Raw genomic sequence first — 19579 nt, 5'->3', positions numbered from 1 at the left:
TTTGCCAAGGGAGCCCCGCCATGGCTTCAGCCTCGCTACGGAGCATGCTCAGCCGCTCCACATCCGTCCCCGCCCTCCGACTCGTAGAGGGGGGGGGGGCTGGAGGAGAACAGAGGCCTTCTTTAGCCCAGGATCCTTTCTTTTCTCCCCCTCCCCTCCCGGGCAGCAGAGCAGGCCCGGCCACCGGCGGCGACGATGAACCCGAGCGAGCCGTCCGCCCAGTCTTTCCCCGGGCCCGTGCAATGTAAGTGGCTGCGCGGTTTATACGCGCTCCCGGGCCCGGGCTTGGAGCAGTGGCGCCGCGCCGGGGCGCAACCGGGCCCCGAAACCTGAGTAGTGGCAGAAGAGAGCTTCGGCCCTGCCCGGGAATCTGCCTGCATGCACTGCAACCCGGCCCGGGAACCTGGGTGACGCTGGCAGGGAGAGCCGGGAGAAGCGCAGTGGGTGGGATGGGGAGGAGAGCGAGGTGCAGCGCCCTGGGGAGGAGGGGGGGTGCAGGCTCTGGGGAGGCTGAGGGCGTCGATCTGGGCATCCTTCCTGAGAGGGAAGTTAGTTGGGGTGCAAGCGGGGCAGATTGCCGCCTGTCCACCAAGGATAGCATGTGCATGGACGCGCTGGGCATGTTTGCAAAGGGATGAGGTGCGGGCAGTGACGCAAGGGAGCCAGGGGCGAGCGGGTGGTCCAAGGTAGAGGATGTAGATCTCCTGGGTTTCCACTTGAGCTCCATAACAGAGGTCAGTTCCCTAGAGCAGAGGTAGTCAACCTGTGGTCCTCCAGATGTTCATGGACTACGATTCCCATGAGCCCCTGCCAGCGGATGCTGGCAGGGGCTCATGGGAATTGTAGTCCATGGACATCTGGAGGACCACAGGTTGACTACCTCTGCCCTAGAGGGTGAAGTCGGTGGCATTGCACCCTGCAGAAGTCTGGATCTGATTTTCTCCAGATTTGCAAGTGTTTCCCTTGCCAGAGTTGGCAACCCTCTGTCCTAGGTGCCATGGAGAGCTGGAGTCAGGCCACGAAGATGGGGGGGGGGGGGCAGTTGAGACATGTAAGTGGAGCTATAAGGAAGGGGACCGCAATATGTAATTGTAAGCTTCCACAGCCTGCATGCAAAGGAGAGGCGACCTATAAATTAAATATATTGTTATAATAATAACAATAATAATAATAAAAAGTTTTTTGGTCCTTTTGGCCTATAAATTAAATTAAATATATTTTATAATAATAACAACAACAGTAATAATACTATAACATTTTCTTGGTCCTTTTGGCGCATTATTATGTACACAAGAGCACCAGTTATTAAGGATTCCACCTCCCATCATCTCATCCCTGGTCCAGAACGGAACCCTTGCAACTTGTATGCAGAACACGCACTGGACCACTACAGGATAGCCCTTCCTCAGAGCTTGGATCTTAAAATTGCCTTCCATTCCTCTCCCTACAACAGACACCTATGATGAAGGTTGGGCTGAGGGAACTCTGAGAAGCCTGTATGGCCTGAGAAGCCACTATCAGAGCTATGACTAGCCCAAAGTCACCCAGCAGGCTGCATGTGGAGGAGCGGGGAATCAAACCCTGCTTGCCAGATTAGAAGATACCACTCTTAAGCACTACACCAAGCAGGTTATCAAAATCAGCTAGTCAAAATAGGTAGTACTGTCCAAAATGGGCCATATGATGGGCTTACTAGATCATGAAAACTCAGTTGATGTTCCGTGAGATCCTACAGGCTAACCACTACACAATACTAGCTCTTAATATAAGGCAGTTTAGCACACTGAATGCCATGACTGACAAGAGATGCTGTCACCTGAGTGTAGTATAACTCCATAAGTCATTCATTTAAATAGTCCCTCCAATCCACCTAAGAATTTGAAGAAGAGTTGGTTTTTTATACCCCACTTTTCACTACCTGAAGGAGTCTCAAAATGGCTTACAAACACCTTTCTCCTCCTCTCCCTACAGCAGACACCCAGTGAGGTCTGTGGGGCTGAGAGAACTTTGAGAGAACTGTGACTGGTCCAAGGTCACCCAGCTGGCTATATGTGGAGGAGTAGGGAATCAAACCTGGTTCTTCAGATGAGAGGCTGGCACTCTTAACCACTACACCACTGGCTGTCACTAGAGATTTACCATTTAATGACCCTTAGAAAGAGCCTAAATGCTGGAACATGGCAACTTTAGTACACGGAAGTGTGTATCAGTACATTTACAAGGCAACATGGGTCACACTAATTATATTATTTGGGAAAGGCACATGCTGCTGCTATAGAGAACATGTTCAAAGTTGATCCTGCATTGAGCAGGGGGATGGATGGCCTGTATGGCCTCTTCTGGCTCTATGATTCTATGAAGGCAGCAAAAGGGAGAGACACCATAAAACAGGTTCTGTTAAATAGGTCCCATTCAAGGGGGGGGGAGGGGGGAGAAGATCAGGACTGTCGATGGTTGAGGTCTTCTGGGATGCAAAAGAGGTTTCATCCTGACATTCTCCAGCTGGGAATTCAGGCTGCTGCTGCTGGACCAAAGAACTTTCATTTTGAAAGCCAAAAAACTTTCATTTTGACTACCATCATTTGTTAACGTTTATTGATTTGTTATTTGATTCATAGACCCTCCCACCCGCTGCAAGCGGGCATGGGACAGTTTACAACACAGATTAAAACATAGACACATTAAAAACATCCTAAAAATTCAAACTAACGGCCCAATCCCCACCCCACCAACCCCAGCCAGCTTCAATCTGGCCTGCAGGATTGGCTATAGGCCAAGAACATATTCCCAGCCAAAGGGGGTGGGAAGAGAAAAGATTGGAGGCCCACATGTTAAGCTGTCCTGGCCTAGACCACAGGCCTGGCAGAAGAGTGGGAATGAGAGAAACTCACAGACTGAGTACCCTCAAGAGAGTTTATTAACATTATTGTGGCTCCAAGCGTCAGCCTCCTCAAAACCAGTGGTGCCTTATTCCGCACTGAGAAGAGTTTGAAGAGGTAATGGCGGTTGGATGGGATCTATCCGGATTCCAGCTGGGCTTACACAAGTGGAATGTGTGTGTGCGTGGGGGGGGGGGTTGAACCCTCAGGCTAGCTAGCCCTTTGTGCAAAGTTGACTATAGGGTGGCCAGAACCCATTTTCCCATTGTGCAAAATGTGTGCCAGAACGGTCAGAGCTAGGGAGGGAAGCGGTAAGTGTTGCACGGGAGTTTGCACAATTGGCACTGCGCTGAATCCATTTCTGTTTCTCTTGCGTGATCCTAGCAAGTATACATCAGACACTCAGTAACCAGAAGAGGCCCCAGGCATAGCGTCAGATTCTACGGTTTCTGTGGGACTTGACCTTTCCTTTAAGCCTTGTAGAACACTTTGACCTTTGTGGTTCTAACTTTATTTTCACTTGTCCCAGTCCCAGGTGGCACCACCGTCTTGGTGGAACTGACTCCAGACATCCACATTTGCGGACTATGTAAGCAACAGTTCAACAATCTGGATGCCTTTGTTGCGCATAAGAGGAGCGGCTGCCAGCTCTCTGGTACGACAGCCGGGACCACCAGTACGGTGCAGTTCGTGGCGGAAGAAATGGTACCGGCGACACAGACTCAAACCACAACTAGAACAATCACTTCGGAGACCCAAACCATTACAGGTATGCCGTGTCAAAGGGTTTCACGGCACATTGTTGTGGTTTGCCGAAACTACCAGATCACGGCCACACACCTTAGATACTGGGCAGGGTGAGTGATGGATGTTACTAATCTAATCTGGTGAGCCAGGTTTGATTCCCTGCTTCTCCACACGCAGCCAGCTGGGTGACCTGGGCTGTTCGGACCGAGCAGTGATATCAGGGCTCTCTCAGCCTCGCCTACCTCACAGGGTGTCTGTTCTGGGGACGGGAAAGGGAAGGCGATTGTAAGCCGCTTTGAGACTCCTTCGGGTAAAGAAAAGTGGCATATAAGAACCTACTCTTCTTCTTTAGTAATGTCAGGGCTCTCTCAGCCTCACCCACCTCACAGGGTGTCTGTTGTGGGGAGAGGAAAGGTAAGCCACTTTGAGCCTCCTTTGGGTAGAGAAAAGTGGCATATAAGAACCAACTCTTCTTCTTTAGTAATATCAGGGCTCTCTCAGCCTCGCCTCCCTCACAGGGTGCCTGTTGTGAGGAGAGGACAGGGAAGGTGATTGTAAGCCGCTTTGAGAAACCTTTGGGTAGTGAAAAGCAGGGTACTGCTCCAGCAGTGCTCTTCTTTTGTTGTTGAAGAACACAGTGCCACGTGGCAATATTTCAGTGTTACAAAGTTATGTGTATGTTTCTTGTGCGCATGTTTTCCAGTGTCTGCTCCAGAGTTTGTTTTTGAACATGGCTACCAAACGTACCTTCCTGGTGAGAACAGTGAGCCTCCGCTCACCGACGTGGCCGCCCCACCCCCGAAGCCTCGCACCAGGAAAGGGGCTCCATCAGCAGCTCAGAAGAAACTCAGCTGCTGCTATCCAGGTGGGACGACATGAACCGCTGGGAAGCTTGTCGTTTCGGTGAGACCGTTGCCTAGGCTGGAAATGCTGCTCTGCTGTCTGGTGCTGGACTGCAGAATGGGGAGGAATCCTCGTTACCTCCCCGTTTTGAGAGTGCAAAGCAATGATGGGCGCAAATGGGTTGGCTGGGTCTCCTTGGCTTCCGGAACCGGTTCTCAGAATACATCAGAAAGCCTGGCAGAAGGGGCTCCCCTTTATGTCCCCCAAAGGAGCCTGAGATCACATGAGCAGAACCTTCTCCGGATGGCCAACTCCAAGATTGTCGAATTCACCGGGGCTGGAGCCTTTTCGGCCATGGCCCCAGTCTGGTGGAACGCTCTCCCCGGAGAGATCTGAAGGTTTTGGGACTGTGCCACTGGGCCTGTACAGCAGAGTCGTTCCACCAGGCCTGCAGTTAAGGCCAGAATAACACGGATATTCTGGCCTCCCTGCCCTAAACATCAGCCAAGCTTTCACCATATTTCACCACCCCTCACTGGGGAATCAGAGGCAATTTTGAACTGATCTGATTGCAAGATTACAATACTTCTAGCAGGGATTGGTTCTAACTCTTCTCATGCTGCAGTTTTGTAGTGCCTTGCAAAAATGCTACCACCTCAATTGCTTCCGGGATGTGGTTACTCAAGACATAGGAACCCTTGACGGGATCAGGAAGGCCCGTCTTGTTTGCCAAGGGTGGGCTACAAAAATAAACTTGTTGTTGTTACTATTAAATAGTTCACATGAGTGTCCGTTTAAAGCAGGGGTAGTCAAACTGCGGCCCTCCAGATGTCCATGGACTACAATTCCCAGGAGCCCCCTGCCAGCGTTTGCTGGCAGGGGGCTCCTGGGAATTGTAGTCCATGGACATCTGGAGGGCCGCAGTTTGACTACCCCTGGTTTAAAGGGACAATAAAATAGGACATGTGAGAGTTTTAATACCATTCGCTTTACAAGGGCAATACTTGTCTGAGTATGTTAGTTTCTGTTCACATCACAACACTTTAATATGGCGATTATTGTTATTTTATTATTTTTATATATGTGTTGTTATCTGTCCTAAGCAGGTTAAAGGGCACCCTGAGCTTGTTAAAGGGCCTCCTGAGCAGGTTAAAGGGCAGGTTAAAAATAAAATTATGTTGTTATATGAATGAGCAAAGCACCGTGTGGTTTAGCCCAGGCTCAGCCAAAAAAAACTAAAGGCAATGCTAGGAAAAGTTGAATGCTGTAGGAAAAGAGGAAGCCCCAACATGAGATGAATTGGCTTAATTCAGAGGGTCGCCTGTGAACTAGAACACAGTGGTTAAATCAGGTTTCAGCAGTGGTTAAATCAGGTTTTTTTTACCATGTAGGAACAACGAGGTTTGTGGAAGCTTTAATTTGTTTATATGGCAATCATTCAGAGGGGGAAATAGCCTTTGTCATAGGATTAGGTCAGTTAGCATCAAAATGAATATAATTATTGTTTTGGAATTTGCCTTTACTTGGGAATTCTAACAGCAATTTCCCCTGTTCCTAATACTGAATGGTCTCTCTAACATATTATGACATTTTATCGGCTTCAGACTCAACGCTTTTATCAAAATATGGCCATCATATTAATTTTTAAAATCATTTATTTACAATGAGAATAACACAGAGAGAAGTGATAGAGTTTGCATGCCTACAGGTTACCATCCTCTCCGTTATTTTGTTCTTTGTTCTATTAGCCTTTCCTAAAGCTGTTCCCCCCTTTTTTGCAGGCTGTCAGTTCAAGACATCTTATGGTATGAAAGATATGGAACGTCACCTAAGAACACACACAGGTACATCTCCAGGGTGATGGCCTAAGAGGGCCCTTTTCCGCCAGGTGTCATGAGCTTTCCCTGAGGCTGAATCGACATGGGGTGGAATGTAGTTTTAATCACATAGTTCAGCTTGACTTGCTTGCACGGTTATTGGAGCTTCCTGTAAAAGTTAGATGATTCTTCAGACAGTCAAAATGTTGTTCATTGTTACAATGAGCTGGAAAAGGCTGATTTTCTACCAAACTAGCTCCCCACTCAAAACAGGATGCCAGAAAGAGAGAGCTGGGTTTTTGTACCTGGCATTTAGTACACGAAAGAGTCTCAGAACGGCTTACGATCGCCTACCCTCACGCACCCTGTGAGGTAGGTGGGGCTGAGAGAGCTCAAAGAGAACTGTGACTGACCCAAGGTCCCCCGGCATGTGGAGGAGGCGTGGAGAATCAAACCTGGTGCCCCAGAGGCTGCCAACCTTAACCACTGTGCCAAGCTGGCTGTTGATTCAGTGCCCAGAAAGAAAAGAAAACTTTGTGAAAATGGTGTCTATCAGAGCAGCATCATATCACACTTTGAGAGACTATGGATCAGAAAGTTTAGGAAAGCCTAGAGTTGGCCTAGATAAGGGCATCCATTTAAACTGGCCAAGCTTCATAACCTCTGAATTTCTCAGATCTTGAATTCAGTGAAATCTGCTCCTCCCCTTTGGGCAAAGCTCTGGATAAGAAGCTTTAAAACTTAACCTCCTTTTCTAAAAGTCAATTTAGAACAGGAATAAAGTTTGAGTCCAGCAGCATCTTTAAGACCCACAAAGTTTGTGCACGGTTCAGAAAGCTTATCCCTTAAATAAAATTGTTGGTCTTAAAAATACCACTGGACTCCAACTTTATTCTGCTGCTTCAGACCAACACAGTGACCCACCTGAATCTGCCTTGGAACAGGAGTGACATGAGTGCTTCGTGTCGGATTAATTGGATCTAGAGTTTTCAGATAACATTTAAATACCAGTTTTAATTCATAGGTTGACTCAGCCTTCCATCCTTCCGAGGTCGGTAAAATGAGTACCCAGCTTGCTGGGGGGTAAACGGTAATGACTGGGGAAGGCACTGGCAAACCACCCCGTATTGAGTCTGCCATGAAAACGCTAGAGGGCATCACCCCAAGGGTCAGACATGACCCAGTGCTTGCACAGGGGATACCTAGTATGACATTGGCAAAATGCTCATAATCATCTGAGGATTTCATAAAGTGCCCCACGACTACTACTATGACAGTATATTGGGAGAGCAACCACTGACGAAGATAAAACAGAAAGCGGGTCACTTAACCTAGGATCCTGTTTTGGTTGACTCTTTATGACTTTGTTATAACTTTTTCACCTATAAACATAGAGGAGACTACTACATCACTGTGCCTCGTGATTTCCTTTTTTCTTCTGAGTCCACATTGAGGAATCCACGGTTCTGTACTTCAGTGGTCCCCAACCTGCGGGCCGCGGCCCGGTGCCGGGCCGCAAAGGCCATGGCGCCGGGCCGCGACTCCCTCTCCCTGCCCCCCCCCCCCGCAGTAAAAAACTTCCCAGGCCGCAAGCTTGCAGCCCGGGAAGCTTCTTACTGCGGGAGGCGGGGAGAGGGAATCAGGGCCGGGCCGCGCCTGTGCGGGCCATGCCCGCTCGGCCCGATCCGCGGGCGCGGCCCGTGGGCGCGGCCCGATCCGCGGGCGCGGCCCGTGGGCACGGCTCGTGTGCGGCCCGATGCCCTGCCGGTCCCCAGCCTCGGAAAGGTTGGGGACCACTGCTGTACTTGACCTGGCAGGGTAAGCAAGCCGTGGAAGTCCACCGCCACCTGGAAATGAATTCGGCATCATTTCAAATCCGCTACTAAGTCTTTACCTGCATTATCTGAGCGCATCACATTAAGTTATGAGCAAGGCGTGATTCAGTCTTTGTGAACAAGGTTTCAGTGGAGGTTGGCACAGCAGAAAGCAGTTCCATCTTCAGAGCCACATATCTGTGCAAATATTTCATCCTGCGCCTTTTCTTTTGGGGGAGGGGATTGAAAAGCGGGCCTGGAGGGAGAAACCCCGGTGCCACTTGAAAACAACAAAAAAATTAAAAGTTCCCTGAGTTCTGTGCATTTAGTCCGCTGCTAAAACCTTTCAGCGAAGTCATGCCGTCTCAGGCCTGGTGCTCTGCTTTTCTCTCCCCTCCTTCAGGTGACAAGCCTCATAAGTGTGAAGTTTGCGGTAAATGCTTCAGCCGCAAAGACAAGCTGACGATGCACACGCGGTCCCACACGGGGTTTAAACCCCACAAATGTAAGCACTGTGACTACGCAGCTGCGGAGAGCAGCAGCCTGAACAAGCACCAGCGCATCCACTCCGATGAGCGCCCTTTCAAATGCCAGATCTGCCCTTACGCCAGCCGCAACTCCAGCCAGCTGACGGTTCACCTGCGATCCCACACAGGTGAGTCACGAATGTTTTCCCCAGGGTTGACTTTGACCAAATAGGGTTGACTTTGACCAAACCCCACTTCCCCAGACTGCTTCTAGTCAGGAAAACCGGGAGGGGGGAGGAAATCTTAGCCCCCTTTTCTTGACATGCTATGATTCTGATCAAAATTGAAGAAGGGGGGTTGGTTTTTATACCCTCCTTTTCTCTCCCAGGGGGCCAGCGTGGTGTACTGGTTAAGAGCAGCGGGGTGAACTTGGACTAGTCAGAGTCCTGTTAGAGTTGCTTTTGCAGAACAGTTCTGTCAGAGCTCTCTCAACCTCACCTATCTTGCAGAGTTTGTGTTGTGAGGAGAAGAAGGATAAGCTGCTTTGAGAATCCTTCAGGCAGTGAAGAGCAGGGTGTAAAAAAACAACTCTTTTTCTTCTATCCTAGGGCGTCCCAGAGTGCTTTCCAATCACTTTCTCTTCCTCTCCCCACAGCAGGCAGCTTGTGAGGTAGGTGGGGCTGAGAGAGTTCTGAGGAAACTGTCGCCCAAGGACACCCAGCCAGCTTCATGTGGAGAACCAGGGAATCAAGCCTCGTTCTCCAGATTTGCGTCTGCCACTCTTAACCACTATACCACACTGTCTGGACCTGCATATGCCTGGGAAGTGCGAAAATTCAGAACAGGCTTTTAGTGAGGCCTTCATGAACTTCATGCTGACAGGGGAATTTGATCCTCCAACTTCCTGGCATAGCGTAATGCTCTAATCACTACCCGACACTAGCTGTAGCATGCCCCAAATAAAGAGTGAGTGGTCCTTCTACGCTCAGAAATTGCGGATCCTGGCTCAGTAGCTTAGCCGCTTCTGTAACTGGGTGACTGTCTGGCGTGGTGTAGTGGTTAGAGCATTGGACTAGGATCTGGGAGACACAGGCTGAAATCCCCACTCTACTATGGAAGGTTACTAGGTGACCCTGGGCCAGTCACACAGTCTCAGCCTAACCTACCTCACGGATTGCTGTGAGGCCAAAATGGAGAGGCGGAGAGTGTTGTAAGCAGCTTGGGATCCCCATCGGGGTGAAAAGTGGGATATAAATTAAATAAATACATTCGTTTTTTTTTTTTTTTCCAATTTAAGGTTTTCCTTACCAAAGTCAAATTCTGTAAGGGCAATGAGATGACTATGTACATCAGATCCCCCTCTGGATCTGAAACTTAAAAACGCCGCCCACATTGAGACTTTCTCAGTAAAGTCTGGCACATGAAAATGGGGGTCTTGGGAAGGGTACCATTCTAGGCTTTCATTGGGAAAGCAGATAAAAATTCTGCCTGATTTTCGAAATACGTACGCAACTGGAGGTAGCCAGCCTGTTAAAATAAACGGAACTGGCAGGCTGTGTGTCTTCATTAATAAAAATGTGTGTAATAAACATTTTACACCACAGGTCTCAATTATTAAGCAGAGACATGGATTAGAACAGTATGTCGCATCACAATTTGAAGAATACGCAGCTTGGATCGATTAAATATATAGCCAGGCAAGCAGATTATTACTTTTGCTTTTTTTTGCAGCCTCCCGTTTATGAAGATCTATAAAACACTAAACTGGTAAAAACAAAATTAAACCATATGCGTCGTGATTATTAAAGAACGGCAACATTTACCGAACTCCGGACTTCCCTGCATTTTATTTCAGCCTTTAAATGGCACCCTGTGGTTTTTTCACTCTTCTCCCTGCGCATGATGAGTGGGATCATAAAAGAACATTGCGCCATTGAGCGGGATGAGAGCAACAATAAGTCAATGGTGCTGCTTTATGCGGCGGTATTAGCAATAATTGGCTCGTCTGAGTGAAAATGAAAAACCGTACTGTTCATACTGTGAAAGGTATCGATATGGCGCGCATTCAGTCTTCTGTCGATCTGGTTATTAAGCAGGTGGGACCCTCTTTGGAGGCGTGTCACAGCAAAGCCGTATTGTTCATATGATCCCTGAAAAATCCCCGTTAGCTGCCTCGTTGATGTATGCTAGCACAGCGTAGTGGTTAAGAGCAGTGGCGAGCCAGGTTTGATTCCCCGCTCCTCCTCCACATGCGGACAGTTGCGTGACCTTGGGCTCACCACCGCCCTGTTAATGCTGTTTTGACCAAGCAGTCTTGTCAGAGCTCTCTTATCCTCACCTACCCCACAGGGTGTCTGTTGTGGGGAGAGGAAGGGAAGGCGACTGTAAGCTGCTTTGTTTGGGTCAGGCATGATAATGGGCATCTGGGCAAGGAAATGTAGTATGAATATAGAGAGCCAGTTTGGTGTAGTGGTTAGGAGTGCGGACTTCTAATCTGGCATGCCGGGTTCGATTCTGCACTCCCCCACATGCAGCCAGCTGGGTGACCTTGGGCTCGCCACAGCACTGATAAAGCTGTTCTGATTGAGCAGTGATATCAGGGCTCTCTCAGCCTCACCCACCCCACAGGGTGTCTGTTGTGGGGAGAGGAAAGGGAAGCCGCTTTGAGCCTCCTTCAGGTAGAGAAAAGCGGCATATAAGAACCAACTCTTCTTCTTCTTCTGAATCTTTGGTGAATATGAATAGTTGGCGAATATTCGGTTTCTGTTGGTTGTAGGTCAGCCGAAAGGCTAGCACAAATACTGATTCCAGTCTCTGTCCATTTGATTCCAGAACGCTCTTTACCCAGATGCTGCAGTAGTTCTTGGTTCGGCCTCCCTCATTCAAAATGCTTTTCTTGCTAACAGGAGACGCCCCCTTCCAGTGCCGTCTGTGCAGCGCCAAATTCAAAATCAACTCGGATTTGAAGAGGCACATGCGGGTGCACACCGGGGAGAAGCCCTACAAGTGTGAGTTCTGCGACGTGCGCTGCGCCATGAAAGGGAACCTGAAGTCGCACATCCGCATCAAGCACAATATGGAGAACACCTTCAAGTGCCTGGAGTGCGAGTTCCAGTGCGGGAACAAGACGAGTCTCCGGCAACACCTGCGAACCCACCAACCCGAGCAGCCGGTGAAATGCCCCGAGTGCAGCTACTCCTGCGCCAACAAAGCCACCCTCAAGGTGCACGAGAGGGTCCACTTCAAGGACCGCCCCTTCAAGTGTGAGTTCTGCAGCTTCGACACCAAGCAGCGCAGCAACCTGACCACCCACATGAAGAAAGTGCACCGAGAGAAGGTCAAGGTCAAGAAGAAAAGCGCGGAGAAGACTGAAGGAGACGGGCCCAAGGAAGGGGGCGCCAGGCAAGTAGCCAGGCTGGAGGCCAAGAAGGCATTCAAGTGTGACCTCTGCGAAGCTTCGTTCGTCCGGGAAGATTCGCTGAGGAGCCACAAGAGGCAACATGTTGACTATAACGGGGTGAAGAATACCGAGATGGCTGTCTTGCAATTCCAGATGGACCCAAGTCGGCCAACCGGGGCTCCTATTACGGTCAGCCATCTCCAAGTGCCGTTGCAGGCATCGCCCTACAGCGAAGGACAGGTCAAGATCATCGTCGGACATCACATGCCTCCGGCCGGCAGCCTCGTCCAAGCAGCTTCGGTCAACATTGTACCTCCCACCCTAATAAGCCAAAATCAGGAAGATCTCCCGGGCAATAGCCAGTTGCAAATACTGCAGCAGGTGAGCTTGCTCGCCCCGCCTCTCCCCACGGGGTCTCAGGCGGAGAGCATTTCGATAGGCCAACCAGCCGTTCTCCTGACGACCCACGATCAAGCTAATGGAGGCACGACCCACCAGACCCTAATTCCTGCCCTTCCAGTGGGCAGCCAGGAGGCCTCAGCTAGCCAGGCGTTCATCAACGGTGCAGGAATCAGCTGCTCAGACTTGGAAGGGCTCAATGCTTTGATTCAGGAAGGGGCAGGGGAGGTGACGGTGGTGAGCGACGAGGACCAAACCATCACCGTGACTTCAGCGCCACCCGTTTTTTCCTCCCCGGCTCACGTAGATGCGACAAAGCAAACCTACTCTGTCATCCAGAGCGGAGGCCATGCAAGTTTGCTGTGTCCTGCAGACTCCATACCAGATTAGTCCGGGAAGAGGGGGGAAAGCCTGGGTTCACCATTCTGTTGACGTATCAAGTTCAGCCTTGTGTCACGTTCCAGATTTTGACAGTTGAGGTCAGCAGCCAAAGCAGACCCTGGAGTCAGAATGTTGGCTTGTTGATGTGCTCACTGGGAACAGAACATCTTTTTGGCGGGAGCACCCCATGCGCACATATCGAGCCTACAGATATTGCTGCATTGGAGGGAAGAGAAGGGAAGCATGGGCTTTTCGGTTTGGGTATTGCTTAGTAGGAATAGCATTATTCAAAGAACACAGTCTTCCTTTCCAGGTCTGGAAGCGTTGCTTGGTGGGCCACCACTGGAGGCATTTGGGAATACTTCCTTGAAAATAGTAGCCTTAAAAATATACCCACTGAAGGAGGTGTCCTGGTAAGATCTTCATGCTCTAGAGCAGGGGTAGTCAACCTGTGGTCCTCCAGATGTCCATGGACTACAATTCCCATGAGCCCCTCCCAATGTTTGTTGGCAGGGGCTCATGGGAATTGTAGTCCATGAACATCTGGAGGACCACAGGTTGACTACCCCTGCTCTAGAGCAGTGATCCGCAACCTTTCTAGGGCCGCGAACCGGCGGTGGTGGGGAGGGCGATTGCATGCGTGGCACATCCATGCATGCACGGAAGTGCTGCACATGCGTGTTTGCAGCCACGCATGGCGCAAACGCGCATGCGTGGCCCTGCTTCCCTCTCCCCCACTCCCACAAAACGAAGCTTGCCGGGCCACAAGCTAATCGGCCACTTTTGCAGCCGTTTTGCTTGCGGCCTGGGAAGTTTCTTACTGCGGGGGGGGGGGGTGGAGAGAGGAAGCTGCAGCCCGGGGCCGGGGCCACCGCAGCCCAACATCGGGCCGCAGCCTGGTGGTTGGGGACCACTGCTCTAGAGAAGCCACTGATTTGATGCATGATGTAATGGGCTTTTGGCGAAAGGGTGGTTTTTTTCCTGCCTTTTCCATTCATTCTCCAAATCCTTGTAGTACTTCTGAATGTTTTAGGTTACAGCCTTGACTGTACTCCTATGCTGGAGTTCACTGCACCATAATCCTACGTGACACCCATCCCAGGGGTCCAGGCTAGGTCAGATGAGACACTGAGAGTTCCATGAATAGAGCACCCAGCATCATGTCAAACGCAGTGATCAGGCATTGAGTGGGGCAGATTGTCCACCGGCACCCTGGCACACACAGACTCAAGGGAGGGTTTAAGCCTCCGTCCCCTTCCCCACCCACCACACTCACACTTGGCCTCGTCTTGACATGGGTTCCAGCAGGGGCTTCTCTTTGGATTCCTGTTTGGGACTGGCATGCCACACCTTACTTGAGCCACATTGTATTTACACCATCATGTTAGGACACCTTGAGCCAGTCCTTTCCTTCCTTGACTTTATCATATTTCAGTGCCTAAAATGCAGTCCCCGAAGAAGCGAGCAGATTCCACTCCCTGACTTGTTTTTGTTTCTTAGGAGAAAACGTGCAACGAATAATTTTCTGTCCCCAATAGGTGGTGCTAGAACTCAAGCTGAAGCTCAGATGGTTTTGCGATGCATAATCGGCACTTCCCGTGAGACGGACACTGCTGCGTTGTTGTTTCCTCTCTTTTCTCCCCATCTCTTTTTGCAAGGTGAATGTTAATGTGAAAACTCTTCCCAAAAGGATAGCAAGATTTTCAGTGGTAAATAAGGATAAATTAACTTAGAAGCAATAAAAAGGAAAGGTCACCTCTATCTTGTCGGGTCTTCTGCCATTTTTACAAATGGGGTATATCTGTATTGCGATATCTGTTGTCTCTATAGATATCTACCAGCCTATGAGGAATTGGGATGGACTCTCCATTTCTTCAAACACACGGTAGCCTGTTCTCATCAGATCTCAGAAGCTAAAAGGGGTCAGCCCCATTTTGTATTTGGTTGGGAGACCACCAAGGAAGCCTGGGGTTGTGACGCAGAGGCAGGCAACAGCAAACCAACCTCTGCAACTCTCTTGCCTTGAAACCCCGACGGGTTGTTGTAAATTGACAGCGACTTGTCAACAATTCCCACCACTACCAAAGCGTGCTCAGTTTTCACCTTTTTCTTTTGTTTGATTTACAAAGCTGCCTTTCCCTGGAAACTACCATCGTTATGGCGGAAGCCCAACTGTTTTGTTTCTTTGCGACTTGCATGGGCTGTCCATTTGACAAGATATTGTAGTGAAGGGAATTGGCAAAGCTGACGGTGCAACTCTTCTGCCTGGTCTTTTAACATTAATACACTCCAGCATGGCCAAGATTACAGGGTAAAGCCATTGCATGCAGAAAGCCAACCTTGTGAACTATGCCCCCACCTTACATATAAATATTTATTATTATTATATTCAATGTATTGACTGTCCTTTCCTCATTAGCGGGCCCAGGGTGGTTCACAACACTTAAAACCAACGTTCAATAAATACAAAGATACAATAAAAGCTGCTAAAAGTGATCATACTAAAAAGTCTTCTACCTTCTGCCATGCCGCCATTTTGTTCTTGTGATTTCCCCCCCTTTTCCCAGCCATATTGATGGTAGTGGGTGAGGGGGGGGGCTGCAGTCCTCCATATTGATTTCTGGTTCAGTGTAAGCAACACAGGTCAGGCCAACATATGGCTACCTATAATACTTTGTGTGACAAAAATAGGTCAACTGACAGGCTGTATATGAAGTCACATTCTTGGTGAGAAATCTGACTTTTACAGGGCAATGCAATTATTTGCACAGAAGGGCAGGGCAGGACATTAGTCCCCACCTGAGCACAAATGGTACAAAGGACCGAGGCCAGTGGCAGATTGAATTAACTACCTTGTATTGTTTTAACTCAACGTCTATTCCTGATGAAGACATACTTTTAGCACCTTCCTTCTGTCTTTAATAACTTGCACATCAGAATCCAATTTACACAGCATCCTTCACACCTGGACTCTCCCTCCCAAACAGAATGCATATGAAATCCACTCCCAAGGATTCACCTGAGGGCTTTCAGCAGCTCCAGAGGTACCTTCATGGCCCATTTAACAAAATCTGGTTCGCCCATTCTTTGACATTGCTTTCCTGATCATATTAAGGCTTTGTCTTAGGGCTTCCATGCCCTCCCTTTAGCCCTCAAGTTACAAATTTTGGTATAAAAAGGCAGCAGAGAAAAATCTCCTTTCTCATATTCGGCTCTACCTTATGCAAGACCCAGCTTGCTGGACAGGCTGCTTCTTCTGGAGCCCCTCCCGATCAACACAATGGTAAATATAATTTTCATGTGACCCAAATACTCCCTCTTTCACACTTGATCATCTCTTTATTTTCCTCTGTATGTCTGACGATATAGATTAAATCGTATGTATGTAGTTAGGAGCCATTTTGATTTGTTTTCAATAAAATTCCTTTTAATTAATTTTTAGAACTGCCTCTTTCTAAAAAACAGGTGGAGTAGCTCACTTGTTATTGCCGCTCGCATTGCTGATGGATCTCCTAGAATTGCTAATTCCCCCATCATAAATTCAGGAGAAAGGTCTTTTTCTGGTAGCAGCTGGGAACGAGAAAAGGAAGACCGGCCCAGTGTAACGATGATGTGAATTATCCTGGTTTCAACTATAGGCCTGGTGGACGATCGCCATTTTACAGGCTCTGTGAAATCTTGGCAGCTCTGTCAGGGCTCAGGGATCCACCAGCAACTCATTCCGCCAGGCAGGAGCTTGGAAAGTATTCAAATCCAGAATACTGTGTGCCTGATCTTTCAATTAATGTATAATAGCAAGAACAATGCACTCCCACGCAGAAACCTAAGGCCACAATTAGGTTCTCTAACCACAGAATCTTTATTTCACTTTCTCAGACTGAGATGTGTGTAGCTTCTTCAACAGTACGAAGCCAGTATAGGTATGTTGCTGGGAAGGCTAGCCAGTTACACTGGGCTGGTATATAGGTCTATCAGATAAACAGGAAAGATAACCTGGGTGTATATTACAAAAACGGCACTCTGGCAACACTTAGTACACCGCAATATTGTGCTAGATTTCACAGCAAAGATTGTCAAGCCTCATACTCTAGCCTTCAGGAAAGTTTGCGAGCAACCTGAAGAGGCAGGTTTCATCTACAAGGGGAAGATTCTCTGTTTTGTATAAATCACCACTGCAAATGCAGAGGAAGGCGTGTTAGCAGTGGAGCATCCCAACAGGAGTTTTCTGCAAACGTTCCGTCACTAATAATCTTCCCTCCACTTTCCCATATAACGCCAACAGGTGACACTGGGGTGGCTTTTTAACAAGAATGGTATAGCATAATGGTGCCCTGGATATCATAGAATCATAGAATGATAGAGTAGGAATGGACCTCATGGGTCATCTAGTCCAACCCCCTGCACTATGCAGGACACTCACAACCCTATTGCTCATCCACTGTAACCTGCCACCCCCTTCAGCCTTCACAGAATCAGCCTCTCCATCAGATGGCTATCTAGCCTTTGTTTAAAAACTTCCAAAGATGAAGAACCCACCACCTCCCGAGGAAGCCTGTTCCAGGATATCACAGGCTAGCCCGGAGTTCTCAGATCTCAGAAGCTAAGCATGGTTGGCACTCGTTAGGTTTCGGATGGGAGACCTCCCAGAATCTTGATGCTGCGGCTGGCAGTGGCAAGCCACCTCTGCACGCCCCTTGCCTTGAAAACCTTAACAGGATCGCTGTATGTTTGCTGTGGCTTGATGGCAAAAACCCAGCTATAGTCATTGCTGGGGGGTTTTAAAGGCGCGTCATAGCTGCTGGTGACACAGCTTGAAGAAAGGTAGCTGCAAGGACCCGGTGGAAGGGAATGAGTGTGGATGCGGGCAAGACCTTTTGCAAATGCATGCTTTCCCATTCAGGCAGCATGATGAAATGTCTGGACTGCAGTTCTTCCCCAAAGAAGTTGTAGGTGCTAATTGTAGATGTTGTTTGAAGTGGTTTTAATATGTTATTATCCGGTTTTAATCATTTCTGTGACTGATTATATGTTGTATACTGCCCTGAGCTGGCACACCAGGAGGGCAGTATATACATCAAATAAAGAAAGATCATAGCAAAACAATTTGGGGGTGGGGGACATACAAAAGATGGGGATGTACCGTGCTTTTTACCACCTGAAGAACTCTCGAAGCAGCTTACAATTGCCTTCCCTTCCTCTTCGCACAACAGACACCCTGTGAGGTAGGTCGGGCTGAGAGAGCTTTGAAAGAACTGTGACTGGCCCAAGGTTACCCAGCTTGCTGCATATGATAGAGGAGTGGGGGATCAAAGAAATTTCGTCTAAACATCCGGAAGAAGTTCCTGACAGAGAGGAACTTCCTCGTGAGGTGGTGGATTCTCCATCTTTGGAAATTTTTAAACAGAGGCTGGATAGCCATCTGACAGAGAGGCTGATTCTGTGAAGGTTCAAGGAGGTGGCAGGTTGCAGTGGATGAGAAATAGGGTTGTGAGTGTCTTGCATTGCGCGAAGAGTTGGACTAGATCAGTGGTCCCCAACCACCGGGCTGCCGGAGCCGCGAAGGCCTTGGCACCGGGCTGCGGCTCCCTCTCCCCGCCCCCCCCCGCAGCGAGAAACTTCCCAGGCTGCAAACAAATTGGCCGCAAAAGCGGGGGGGGGAGGGAAAGCGCGGCCACTGGCACTCTGGCGGTGCAAACGCACATGCACGGCAGGTCTGCGCATGCACACTTGCGCCCGATGGAGCCGCAAACGCGCATGCGTGGCAGTTTCACGCATGTGTGCATGCGTGGACCTGCCGCACGTGCGCAGTTGCGCTCCTGCTGGGGCAAAATGCGCGAAACTGCCATGCATGCGCGTTTGCGGCCCCACCGGGTGCAAACGTGCATGCATGGCAGGCCCGCACATGCGTGTTTGTGCATGGGCTGCTGCGCATGCGCACGCCCAGATCGCCTTCCCCACACACCGGTCTGCAACCTTAAAAAGGTTGCGGACCACTAGACTAGATGACCCAGGAGGTCCCTTCCAACTCTGTTATTCTATTATTCTAAAGTGCCTGTTGTGGGGAGGAGAAGGGAAAAGGGATTGTAAACCGCTTACGGGAGAGAAAAGCAGAGTATTTTTTTTTTTAAGCGCCTTCTCCACTCGTCAGGAAAACCAAACAATTGGAGATTTAAAATGTGTCAGTTTGTTCATTTGGGAATAGTGTCCATATCGAAGTTCCAAATAGATGAGGAAAGAATAGGAGCTTTCGTTTGATTGTGGGGTGTGCGTGTGTATGTGTGTGTGTTTCAACCAAAGAGCAGAATTGCTTTCTGGTGATGACTCTGCATGAAAAGTGCTCTGCAGGGAACAATTTCCTCATTGATTATCTTTCCTTGCTAATAGCCTCCATGGCCATTTGGTGGACAGTTCACTTCTCCATTCAGATGTAAATCCTCATTCCCGAGCAAGCTCATGGCGAGGGGGGCAAAAAAAGGGGAGAAATGAATTATAAACACGCAAATGATTTCTATAACTCTCAAGAGCTCCCGACGAGTGCACTATAGCAGGGGTAGTCAACCTGTGGTCCTCTAGATGTTCATGGACTGCAATTCCCATGAGCCCCTGCCAGGCAGGGGCTCATGGGAATTGTAGTCCATGAACATCTGGAGGACCACAGGTTGGCTACCCCGGCTATAGCATAATTAAAATACTTCCATCTCGGAAAATCTCTTCTATAATGCTCCGTGAACGAATCCTCACCTTTAAAAGTCATTTCTAGTGCCTAAAATGATGATTCATCCTTTCCGCGTGTTTGTGAGAGAAGACTCACGACTTCATCATCATCATCATT

The 19579-nt window shown here is 49.1% G+C and overlaps 1 protein-coding gene across 2 annotated transcripts; it reads left to right on the top strand.

Moving 5' to 3' along the window:
- Positions 1-56: 56 nt before the first annotated feature.
- ZFP64 (ZFP64 zinc finger protein) lies at positions 57-16107 on the top strand. Of its 2 annotated transcripts, XR_013230600.1 has the most exons (7): positions 57-244; positions 3409-3648; positions 4330-4491; positions 6251-6313; positions 8504-8755; positions 11474-12845; positions 14286-16107. XR_013230600.1 is itself a non-coding variant. In XM_077335641.1 (6 exons), exons 1-6 carry the CDS (start codon positions 196-198, stop codon positions 12754-12756), a joined length of 2049 nt encoding a protein of 682 aa, XP_077191756.1. In that variant the 5' UTR covers positions 57-195; the 3' UTR covers positions 12757-13227. The 2 variants fall into 2 exon arrangements, 1 of the variants encoding a protein (XP_077191756.1); XM_077335641.1 differs by lacking the exon at positions 14286-16107 and having other exon boundaries at positions 11474-13227.
- The last annotated feature ends 3472 nt before the right edge of the window (positions 16108-19579 follow it).

This window comes from Paroedura picta, chromosome 4 (genome assembly GCF_049243985.1).
Source record: "Paroedura picta isolate Pp20150507F chromosome 4, Ppicta_v3.0, whole genome shotgun sequence".
NCBI lineage: Eukaryota > Metazoa > Chordata > Lepidosauria > Squamata > Gekkonidae > Paroedura > Paroedura picta.
The sequence above is the reverse complement of the archived record's forward strand: the minus strand, read 5'-3'. Positions and strand labels throughout refer to the sequence as shown.

Coding starts and splice junctions, on each gene's coding strand:
- ZFP64 (XM_077335641.1), top strand. CDS start 196: ATGAACCCGAGCGAGCCGTCCGCCCAGTCTTTCCCCGGGCCCGTGCAA. Junction 245..3,408: donor TTTCCCCGGGCCCGTGCAAT/GTAAGTGGCTGC, acceptor CACTTGTCCCAG/TCCCAGGTGGCACCACCGTC. Junction 8,756..11,473: donor TCACCTGCGATCCCACACAG/GTGAGTCACGAA, acceptor TCTTGCTAACAG/GAGACGCCCCCTTCCAGTGC.